Source organism: Dermacentor silvarum, chromosome 11 (genome assembly GCF_013339745.2).
Source record: "Dermacentor silvarum isolate Dsil-2018 chromosome 11, BIME_Dsil_1.4, whole genome shotgun sequence".
NCBI classification, from domain to species: Eukaryota; Metazoa; Arthropoda; class Arachnida; order Ixodida; family Ixodidae; genus Dermacentor; species Dermacentor silvarum.
Window position 1 is genome coordinate 64,184,693 of NC_051164.1, and position 12,427 is coordinate 64,197,119.

The 12,427-nt window shown below is 49.0% G+C and overlaps 1 protein-coding gene across 1 annotated transcript in view; it reads right to left on the reverse strand.

Moving 5' to 3' along the window:
* Positions 1 to 8,024, reverse strand: part of LOC119433797 (very low-density lipoprotein receptor-like) — a 55,222-nt gene extending 47,198 nt beyond the window's left edge. The window contains 1 exon segment of the mRNA XM_037701056.2: positions 7,623 to 8,024. Coding sequence (XP_037556984.1) covers positions 7,623 to 7,782 — 160 coding nt within the window. The 5' untranslated portion in view covers positions 7,783 to 8,024.
* Between the last annotated feature and the right edge of the window lie 4,403 nt (positions 8,025 to 12,427).

The following is a 12,427-nucleotide window of genomic DNA, read 5'->3' on the forward strand; positions in this document are numbered from 1 at the left end:
TCCGAAGACTTGGTCCTAGATAACACACTGGTCACTGCTTCAAGGACTTCCAGTTATCGAATAATTCGGCCTCATCGCTATAAAACTGACGACGTTGGGCGACCGCTCGTTTTCGATTGGGAACATGGCCATGTCGTCATGGCACCTTAGAGGCCTAGAAATGAGAGCCATCATTGTTTTGAATTACTTCCTCAACGAGAACGTGCGTTCTCACTAATGAAACGTCATATCTGCAGACACTTCTTGATCTTTTTTAATTCGCGTTCGACTAGTTGTTCGTTTAGCCTTCTTTCATATTCACGAGCAATTACTGCGTCCTGGCGTTGCGTGCGCCAGGGAATGAAAAAATGACACGCAACATTACAAAATGTGGGCCCTGCAGCCTCTGCAAACTAATGCCGCGAATGAAATTAGCACAACACCTGGCCTGTCGTAGAGAAATAGTTAAGGACAGCTTTGAAAAGGCTAAGGGACCGGATATGGCATTGTTATCCGTGTACGAGGCGAAAGGTGTCGAAAACAAAACAACCGACGCTTCTGTAGGGCAGTATATTCTGGACATTTGTCAAATTTGCGCTCTTGTCAGTTCTGACTGGCCCAGAGGGCGGCTGCTACGTCGTACGCATCCTCTCTGATTGGCTCAAAGCGCCGCGACACTAAAGAGTTTGAAAGTGTCCAGAATAGATACCCCCCTGGCTACGGATAGCTCCGGTACGGGACCGCGCTGCGGCCTTGCGCAACCTGTGCGCGACAAGGAAGTAGAGATAAGAAAATACCATCGCCGATAACAAACCGGAGGAGCGATCGAACGTCCGTGGTGTTAAACCAATCGATACCGGCGCTTGATCTCCCGGCGACCTCCACGTATACCGCGCGCCACGATATGCGGCCACCAATCGTCGACATCGACCGGCGCGCGATCGTTGAAGTTATACCGAAAGCGTTTATTACTATCATCATTTCTTTCTTCATATTTCTCTCCATACTGGCCGGATGTCAGCATGAGTCGGTGGATGCGATTGAACGGACAGGAGATCTGGTCGGCGAGAAAGCCAAACCAGGGTGTTATATAGTACATAGTACACTGCTAAGCAATGCCCGTTTGCTATGTAACGCCAAAAGGTCGACCTTTCCATTCCAGTCCGCGGCTGTTTAGACTGCTAAAGCATTCAAATAAGACTCGATCTCTTCATTCGTTCGACGACGCAAATTATGGTCACTCTTGTCATCCTTTCTGAACTTCGCTCCGAAACATCAGTGCTGGTACACGTCAGATTGAAGTCACGGATCTCGGGGTGTATACTTTCTCATATTTAGGCCATTTTGGTGCAGAGGAGGGAGTTTTCGAAACCTGCTTGGTTGATTATCTGCAGTTCCTTCAGAACGCATTGTATACAGTGATTTGCCGATAAACGGTTCGCTGCGCCCGAATATAGAAGCCGTCATAAAATACGCGATGCCACGGCATGCTGGATTCCCACTTCATTGGCTGGAATTGAAACTTTTCGTGACGTCATCAGGTTGCTTAGTGCGGCGTCGTCACAGTTTTCGTTCCCCCATTTTTCCCGTTGCTCAAAAGACTCCTTCGCAAATACGAGTGGCCACTTTGCTGTAGCAAAAAGTGCAATTGACTCATGCAGCTTAATACGACTAACTAATACGGCATAGTACAACTTAATAATAATAATAATTCGGCGGGGACTTAGTTATCCCTACGTGGATGAGTGCGAAAGCATTGCGACCACGTCAGCAGAAGCGCGGCGACGTGACCAACGGTGTTCGTCACAAGGTGCGCACAACGCAAGGTCGTTGGTTCGACTCCCACCAATGGTCGTGGCTTTGTGCCCTTCTCGGGCCACGGCGCGGTCACGCCAACGCCGGCTTCTTACAGCTCACGAGCCACATTTAAAGCTTTCACCTTAATAACACAACTTGATATTCGTCACTAATGTGCCTTGCAGAAAGAAAACGGGGGATTATCTTTAGCACGAATATCGCTCTCGGCAAAGTAAACAGACTAGAAAAAAAAAAAAAATGCGTTTAATCTCCGTGAGGCTCGACTCGGCGTCTGCAAATTGGCCAACCTATATACTCGCCGGGCTTATTTATATATACAACGCGACGTTATCGCACGAGCGACACAGCTTTCCGGGTCGGGTCAGTTAACTTTGCGTTCAGCGAAATCGGAGACATCATTAGCGGTATACACACACACGCGCGCGCGCGACGCGATAAGGCTTATCTTCCGCTGCACGCAACTTCTTAGGCGTCGGAACCAGCACCTTCTGGGTAGACGAAGCGCCGATATCCAAGAACAATTGCAAGTCATCCCTAATCGGCCCCCTTAATTCGCGTGGACGTTTCGCATCGAGACCCATGCACTGCGCATTTGCCAAATGGTCAGTGCGGGTTAATATAGCCGGGCACGCTACACACAAGCCGGGTGCTCGGCTGGTCCTACATGGTCACGTGGTCTTCTACGGGAAATAGTCGCACCAGCGCACTAGCTCTCTCTCGATCTCCCGCCCCCTGCTTTTCGAAAACTGTCCAGCGTTTCAAAAACGCTACTATAGGCTATGCGTTAAGTTTCCCGCGCTTAAATCCTAATTTTGAGGTATCAAAACAGTAGTACACAGTCGAACCCGGATTTATCGAACCCACACAGAACGAGTTATTGTGTATAACGGAGAGCAATAAAATCCCCGTGAAATTTTTGTGTAAAATTTTTATCGCATATATCGAACTTCTTGGTGATCCCCTCCGAATTCGATATATCCGGGTTCGATTGTATATGATACGTCGGGCATTAAAGGGCCAAACACGAATTCGTTCATTTGGTTCCGCTATGAGAGAGAAAGCAAGGAGAAGTAAGGCGGGGGGTGGTCAACCAGACGAGCGTCTGGTTTGCTACCCTACACCTGGGAGTAAGGGAAAGGAGGAACAGAAAGAGGAAGCACTGCGCGCACACAATATGACGCACAGCAGGACTACAGATGCAGATCTTAGAGGCTATGCTTTCGCTGGGTGCACGCGGCGGAAGCGATTATACGGGAGCCGGAAAGACGTCACAGACGTCGCGCTTTGGACGCCACCTGTTGCGTCCTCCGACAAGAGTGCAGAAGCATTACCATAAACCTGCCTCATCAGAGAGTTGAACGCACGATTTAAAGAAAGAGTGAGCGAGAGATAACTGCATCTCGCGATCTCAGCCTGCAGAACTGGCAGACGGCACGGCACCAGACTGAATTATCAAGTGCTATAGCTAAGTAACGGGCCCAACAGGGTCACGAAACGAGAGCAACCTTCGGCACCGGGTAGGTTTATGACAGCGACGCTACCTAACTCGAACAGATCTAGCGATACCATATTCGCTCGCTCTTCGCGCCGAAAGATTTGGAAGGCATCGGCGAAACGTTTGCGAGAGCGCACAAATCCGTGGAACCGGTATTTCTGTGAAAGGAATTCACCAAATACAAACACTTAATCAGTTTATAGACTGACAAAAATAATAATTTTGAAATATAGTTAATTTTGCGGCAATAGTTTCGTTGTTAGAAGAGAAAATGGAAGTGGAAGGTTATATTTTTCAATTTTGCTCCGAAACTCCCAGCGCCTAGTAAAGGTTCTTCACACTTCCTAAGCTCAGTCTTTCGCTCCTTTAGAATACAATGCAGGCCATCTTTACCGATAAAAAAAAAAAAAAAAATACAACTCGGATATATATTTTTTATCTTAAGTGTCCCTTACACAAAAAATATATTTTTACTGTTTCCGTCTTCAATCGCGCACGTCACAAATTTTTCAAACGGAAGCTTCAAAATGATAACAAATAAAGAAAATACACCCGTTTAAATACACTAGAACTTATTTTAAAAAAAGAAGGACCTACGCAATCACGCCCATACTGAAAAATCTCATACGAAAGTATGAGGTGCTACAGTAAGAACTCAAGTTCACGAATATCATAGGGCAATTCTTGAACATATCTTTTTATATAGAAGCTGGCTACAATGTAGGCTCCAAAAGAAAAACAATGAACGGTTTGCAAATTAATAGCGCCTTCTAGGCATAAGTACAAAAATATTTCCCGAGCAAATTAGCACAGCAGTGGCAGAGACGAGATACCGAGCGATGATAACCAACCAGCTTTTTAATTATACATCGGAATGGAAGCCCAACAGCCCTGCACTTGCAACATGTGGTCCGTTGTAATTGTTCCAAGAAAGTTAATTAACGATTTTTATAATACAGATTTTTTTTTTGTGGGGGGGGGGGGGGGCAATTGATTGTCAGGAGGTCTGTCGTGGAAAAAATAGCCGCTTTGTCTTCGGTGCACTGTCTTCATTCAAAGCCATAATTAAGCTCTGCCCTCGCTCATTCCCGCCGTTGCACCGGCTGCTGGGGCCGCCGGGGACCTCCTCCGTCGCCGCCGCTGGGGTGGGGGCGGTCCTGAAAAGTTCGGAGCTGGAAGACCAGCTCTGGACCGTCCGGTAAGCCGAACATGCCGCCCGAGTCCAAGGACTTCGAGCCGACACTTGACGCCACTAAAAGCAAAGTGCCGGCTCTTTAAATGAAGTTTATTTCTTCTTCTGCCCTCGGTCCAACACGCATACGGCAAATAATCATCATCATACTAATTTATGTCCACTGCAGCAGGACGAAGGCCCTCTCCCAGCGATCTCCAGTTATCCGTCTTGCGTCAGCTGACTTCAATCTACACGTGCCTGCAAAGTTCCTAATTCCATCGCGCCACCTTAGCCGTCTTGCATGCTCGCTTCACTCGGTACCACTTGGCACCCAGATACTCTAACTGGCTTCCGAGATCATAACCGCGCACTTTCTGCTGCGATCTCGGAGGCTATACCGGCTTCACGAATTACACGGTCTGCCCAACTCCGTTTCTTCAGCCTTTACAAGGTTCAACTCGTTTCGCATCGAAACGGGGGGATACGCCCATGTGCGACTCTTGTGGAACAACGCAAACTATTAAACGCATTTATGTACCTCTGTCCCCCGCGGTAAGACGTCGAGCGTGAACCTCTCCGGACCGCATTGAAGTGGCTGGACACAAGGCCACGAAAGCGTTATTGCAGTACCTCAACTCGACACGTGATGGCGACCGTCTACAGATTCGGCACTCACCTTCAAATGTGCGCGAAACTGCGCTCTCTTTTCATCCCTATATCCCCTCTCCCCAATTGTGCAGGGTAGCAAACCGGACGCGTGTCTGGTTAACCTTCCTGCCTTTCCTAAACTCCCCCCCCCCCCCCCCCCCTTCTGTTTCTCTCTCTTTTTCTTCTGAAAAAGCTTGCGTTTTAAGGAAATGATTGCGCTGAAGTTATCGACGGCTCGAAGATTGATGCCGTCACGCCGAACTCTCCACCTGCGTACTCCGGTCAAACACAGACGTCACCCGAGAACTTCCTCGTATTGCCAACTCGGAAGACGGCGATAACGAACGGCAATCGCGGCGCGAAGTCGTTATATTTGTCCACGATTGCGACACGGCAGACGTTCTCTCGCGGTCACGTCGCCGCTAACTGGCGAGGGGGAATTATCGGGACTCCAAAAAGGGGCGCTAATTTCGTCATACCGATAACGAGCTCTTGCGAAAGACAAGACAGCCACTTGCTGATGAGCGCCGTGTGCCCTCCTTTTGGCAGGCGTATTTATGGAACGCCGACGTCGTTACACGCGACAACACAATCGCTCGGCTTTCACGTGCGCGCAGAATAAATCGATCTTCACGGACGAGACGGCACAATGGTTAATCCTTTAGGCACTACGTGCGTGCGAGCGGAAATAAACGCAAGAAAGACGCAGCGCGCCGTCCTAGCGAACTGACGTATCGTTCGCCGTAACAGACGACACGTGGGCTTATAGGGTCGTCTGCACGTGGCTGATAAATTTTCGTGCGCGGCACGACCACGCGGTACAACATGCGCATTAAGGTCCCCGCGCCAGTCAATTAATTGCGCGTCGTTCAAATTATTAGATCACTTCGGAGACGAGATCCTTCGCTTTCGAAAATACCGGCGTTCTGGATCATCCACGAGCATCGAAAATGTTTTACCGGCAGCAGACGCATATACGTGTCTTCTGGACGTGGGATGATTTCGTCTGCTGAGTGACTTCACGGCACACCCTCTTAGAATAACGATGAGAATGAGTCATTTCGCAATGAAGTGCACGTCATCAAAATTTCTCAGCAGGCATGTTGGGTGGTTCACCAGCAAGGACACTGCATCTGGCTGCAACAGGCGTACCGCACGCACTCGCGTGCCGAAGTCGATCGCGCGAGCAGACGAATACGTCTGCTACACGCGTCGTCTGCACACGGCTCAACCAGTTCGTCTGTGATGCGTCTGCACGCCACACCATGTGGAATAGCGATCGGCGACTGATCATTGATTCTGCAAAACGAGGTAGGTTGAATAAAGGAAGGAATTCAGCTTTTCAACAAGCGTATCGGCGCATATGCACGTGTACCGAGAAGACGTAGCGGGAGGGAGTCTACGCTTCTCCAGCAGACGGCAATAGAAAGCAAAAAGCAGAAGACGCGCGTCTGCATCGACTATACGTGCCGGACGCACAGGAGCGGCCGGCGGCCAAGATTACCCGAACGAGAAGAGATACAAAATATAAGAAAAAGAAGCGCCGAGACAAGAGTGAAGACGAAGATGAGAAAGAGAGAAAGCTCGCCATCGGGGAAGAGATGCGCCAGAAAAGAGCTGCGGGACTACGCCGCTTCTACGACGAGCAAAGCCGGCGCTGAAGGAAAGGCGGCCGCCGCGTTTCAATGACCCCGCGTGGCTAACACTCGCCCCCGTCCCCCCGGAGGATGAATTAAAACTGTTGCGCGAATTTCGGCAAGCGGCGTGTTTGACGCTGCAGTCCTGTGCTGAAACTCGACTCTCCAGAAGTTTGGACGAACGTCTACATTCCGAAAGCCGGTCACAGTTAATTCGTACGTAGAAATAAAGAAAACACATACCGATTGTTCTCGGCACTGGAACTCACACTGTCCGCGCAACACTTTCATAATGAGCGTACTTCCACTAAATTCAGATTACGCCCCTTTTTATTTAGAGAACGTCGAAGCCGGGCGCGCGCCTAATTTCAAAAAGAAACGAGCACATTCCAGGGAGCAGGCAAGGCCTAAGGGCGCTTCGACTTGCGGAGAGGGGGGTTGGCGAGCCGGCGGCTTTTCTTCGCTTCCGCAGTTCGTGCCGGCGGCAGCCGGCGAATCGTGCGACCGACCGGCGACGTGGCCTAAAAAAAAAAAAAGTCGTGTAACAAACGTGGCTGTTTCACGCAGTTAAGCCGGCACTTATAACGCGAGACGAACGGCGCGGTCTCTAGAAAGTTCGAGAACGAATGGTTTCAGAGAGAGACCAAACCACGACGAACGGCGCAGTTTCGCCGGCGCCGGGCCACGCCGGTGTTTAGAATGTATGGAGCGCGCCGATAGTGCCACGCCTGCAAAAGGGCCGACAGCGCGCGCGGCGCAGCCGCCGATTTTTTTTTTTTTTTTTTTTTTCCTCGTCGTCGCTCACGCCACTTCACTTTCGCATTCACGCCGGCGCCGAGCGCGCAATGATGCATTGCCGATATATACTCACTGGACGCATCCACTGTCCGTACGCCGCAACACGCGACGGTGATGAGAACGATGGCGAAGACGACCGCCAGAGACGACGTTGACCGCAGGGGCGCGGAGAAGGTGCTCCACCGCAAGGCACCCATGCTTCTCGGAGACGCCACACCACGTTCGCCGGCCATCCAAAGGAGTGTCGGTGTAGGCGCGCACTTGGCTTCTTCCAAAAAACACACAAAACCCCCCGAAGGAACCAGGCACACCGAAAGAAATAACACAGTCCAAGGTGTCGCGCTGTCGCACACGGGTTTGAGGAACAGGTAAAGGCAGGAACGGACTGGTGTGTGTGTATAAAAAAAAAACGCGCGTCGGAGCAGAGGAGCTCACGCCGCCCGCGATGCGACTCGGTCTAAACGCGTATGAGGGCTTTCAGGGGGGGTATGCTCGCGGAATCGTACGATGTTGGGAGAGGCGCTGCTGCCGCCGCTACAAGCGGCGGATTCCACCCCCTCACCTCTTTTTTTCTCTCTCACACACACACACAACCTCTCCAGCGCGGCGCTGGCTTGATGATGGCCGACGGGACTATTTTTTTCCTCGTAGTTTTTTTTTCTTTATTTTTCGCCGCACCACCTCCGCCAAAGCGTGACGTTTAGCTCGAGGGGGACGCGTCCAGGTGACGTTCACACACGGTGTGTCCCGTGACGTAGCGCCTTCCAGCCAATGGAGGCGCTGGCGAGCATCACGCCACCGCGGGCGCAGCCATCTTTTTTCGTTGTTTTGCCTCGCGCGCGGCTTCGATTCGTTTGTTGCTGGTTTTTCGCACGCACGCACTTTTCGGCAGTGGCGGCGCCTGGCGGCGAGTCTTTTGAACCGGTCCGGAGAGGACCGTTTGAAGCATAGTTTGCGAAGAAATGCGGTGGCAAGCGTTGGTGGCGAGGGCGTGCGGGGAAGACGTTGGCGTGTTGGAGGCGCGAATTTCGAGAGAACCGGCGCCGGTGTTTTGGTGGCGGTCATAGCGATCGAGTTGGGACCGGGGAAATAATAATGTCGCGGGACTACGTCACGTGGAAAAGCCCGCTTCTGTTGATAGCGCCAGCCCCATCGTTAGGCGCGTCGCATTTGCGTCTTTCGCTTGTCCAGTTTCTTCGTTTTTATCGTTGTTTTGACTCGCGCTGAGCTGTGATTTTGTGCGACTCGACGCGTTGTGGAAGGCGCGCTGCGCTTCCTCAAAGCAAAGCGCGCGAGGGTCCATTTCGAGTGGCGTGAGCTTTATGACCGGCAAAGGCGTCAGTTCGATTGAGGATATATCTCGGCGCCGCTGTAAACAAAACGCACGCGAGATTACTGTTCCGTGGTTGTTTGGCAAATGCGCGCTCTGCGGTGTTTCGAAGTTCGCCGCTGACGACGCGAGCCGGGCGATTGCCGTGGAAGACCGATAGGATGCCGCCGTCTTTTACGTTCCTGACATCCTCGCGCGAACTCGAATTTGAGGGTACGGGCAGTTTATTGGGTTTTGTCATTATATCCGAGCTCAATTATCAACAAACCTGCGCGAACTACTCTGGTGTTTTCGCAGAACATTGGAACATGGCCGATTCTAAACAACCCGCGTAAGTTGTTTTACGGACTCTCTTATAATGACGCCTGGACTTCATCGTCATTAGCGCAAAAAAATAAAATAAAAAGCAGTTAAACGCACTCTTGGAATTCAAACTCAGTGCGCATATCACTGCTGCTTGCTCTCCCCCCCCCCTCCCCCCCCCCCTTTCTTTTTTTCTTTCTTTTTAAGGCATCGCGACCAGTTCAATCCTGTGTTTTATGAGGGAAAGGTTGATGAGTGATGGAAGCTTCCGGTCGTAAAACGGACGTATCTGTATGTCAGCGACGTCCGCGGCCTTTGAGACACCGGAAGCGATGTGTATTCTGTGGGCGGACGTACAACTGTTACTGCGACCGTGTTAGTGTGTCTGTGTTACCAGGTACAAACTCTACGAGCTAACGGAGTGTATTTGGCAGCTGCAGTCGAAAAAAAAAAAAGAAAAAAAAAACCTTCGGAATGCTGGACATCGAAATGTCCACGATCGACCGAGAAACGCCGAATTTACGTCGGCGCTCGCGAAACCCTTCCGTCCAACAACCTTCGGCATTTTTATTTCAATCGAAATCTTGCGTTTGTACGAGAACATGGCACGCCTGCGTACGCCCGGCGACATAATATTACGCGGCGTGAAGTCTGAGAAAAAGCTGAATATCTCCGCAACCCGTAGCAGTAGCCAGTAAAACTGTATACGACAATGTTGTTAGCATATTCTAGTCCAAGCCCGAAATGCAATTACCAGGATGCGTCGCAGATTTCATGCCCCGTAATATTTTGTCGCCGGGTGTACGTAATCAGGGACGACGACGTAATGGTAAAACATTTGTTTTTTTGTGGTGGCATTTTGTTTTTATAGTGACCGCTATTTAATTCATACCTCTGCTCTTTTTTTTTCTTTTTTTTTAGGGGGGGGGGGGCAGATTTTGTTAGACAGATAATTACCAAGCCCGTGACCGCGGTACAAAGCAAATTGACAAATTTTACAGACCACGCGCAATGTGTTTTTCTTCCTTTGTTTTCATTGCCCCGTTCTGTTTTTCACCCGTAATAATTACTGCGCCTCGAATATCGGATATTTTCATTCCCTTTACTTGACCACAATGAAAATGTTAATAAATTTGCTTCGAAGCAGTTACCGATTTCTGTTGTGTGCGTCCGCGAGTGCATGCGTGCGTCAATGCGTGTGTTTGTCTGAAAAACCATTTAATTTCCAACGCATAAGGTTGGGGTCACCCATGCAAAAAAAAAAAAAAAAAAAAACTGTCACAGACAATCTCAAAATACCTGAGGCCATACAGACAGCAACGATATATCGCTATATTATATAATATAGCGATGTATATATTATATAATACAGAGAGCCAGAGAAATATACCACGTCATTAACTATTTTAATGCAATGCAGAAATTATACAAAATTGAGAAAGCAATACCCTATATACTTTGTATATGTACGACATACGACTCTGGCTTATGAAGTGACTGACTAGCGTATCAATTCGTCAGATTGAATAAATATACAGTACATCCAATCACGATGAAATTCGACTATAAAAAGGGTTCACTTTCGCAACACGAAAGATCGCATTCGCGATTTACACGAGTGAAACGGAACTGCTAAAGCTAATCAGAGTTATCGGACGAATAATTAGGGTAAGTATTCCGGTTGCCGAGTACGAACGTTACGTAATTTGCGCGCGTTCCTAATGCCGGTGTAACTCCGTAAATAAATAAACACATTTTTTATTTATTATTTAAAAGCCGCCCGCAGTAAACGAAGCCGCATCATCGATTCTCCTCAAAATCGGCGGAGTAATTATTCCGTGCGGGCATTTAACCCCGAGTCACGCGAAATCGCGATCATCGCGCTGTATGCAGACGCCTTCAACACACTCAAATCGAAAGCAACAGACGTCACAAAAAGACTGAAAAAAAAAAAAAATAGCAATAATCAGGAATGTTGGAAGAACGAGTTGTGCGTGATGAGTTGTTGCCCCGAAATAAACAAATAATAATAAAGGCCCTCACCAGGGCGAGCGAGCGGTCGCCTTCTTCTGACGTAAGCATTGCGTCAGCCGCGCGAGTCGGGGCTTGGCGCCGGACACCGCTGGTAAATGACCTGCGCGCGCTGCGCGAAGATGTTAGTTGGGAAAAACACCACCGCCAAGAATCGTCCTAAGAAAGGTGACGCCGGGGAGTGTCCGCGCATACGCACGAGTATAAGTTTACAGATCGCGGCATCAGTAAGATAAAATTAAAAAAAAAAATTATAGAGACAATAAAATCTACCCCAGGATATAGTCGCGCAACGGGGAGTTACTTCGGTGCATTGCATCGGTGTACGTCATTCTGAAAAAAAAAAAAGAAAAAGAAAACCTACTGCACTGCTCCCCCCCCCCCCCCTCAGAAAAAAAAATCGATAAATTCACACCGGTTCATGGCCAATAACAAGAGCGTGTTACGAAGGAAGGCGTTCTTTCAGTGCATGCGCTGTTGCTATTAGCCATGAACCAGTACCAACTCGCCTAGCTTATGCGAGAAAATGCGGGGAAAATTGGCGAAGAATAAAAAAAAAAATCAAGGGTATTTTACCGTGAAGCCTGCGAGAGGCGCATAAAAGCCTGAAACGGGATAGAGACAGCTACGGATGTAACGTAGTATTTTAAGGCAACGTCCCGACGAAGCAGAAACGTCTGGTGTAGAACATCGCAGGGCGGTGGGGTTCGGGGGAGTCACGCATGCGGAGGTCAGGGGTTGGGCTCTCACCGGAAGCATATCGCCATTTCTTCCACGTTTATTTGCCCGTATCTTTTTTATTTATCTTTTTATTATTAAGAACATTTAACTTATCGCAAGTTTAACCTTCATTAGTAATTAATTCTACGTGTTCAGTTTACTTAAAAATCTAGCCCCTTGCCTTCCAGAGTTTTAGATTTTTAAGCTTTATTTTACCCTATCTAGAGTATTTTTGTGCATACCGTCTGCTGTTAAAAAGAATAAAGAAAAACAGTTCCGTGTAAAGGGAGAGTGGGATCTGACTTTGTCAAGAGGTTTACGAGAGCCAGGATTTGAAGAGGTACTCCGTTCCAATGTTTCTTAGCAGTCGTGTTTAGCACTCCAACATGCTCTAATGTCGTTCAATGACCCTTCGATATCACTCTGGTAACGCTGAGGCCATTGTGAACAGGAAAACGAACACCATGTCAGGATGAGCACCGTATGTTAGAGCG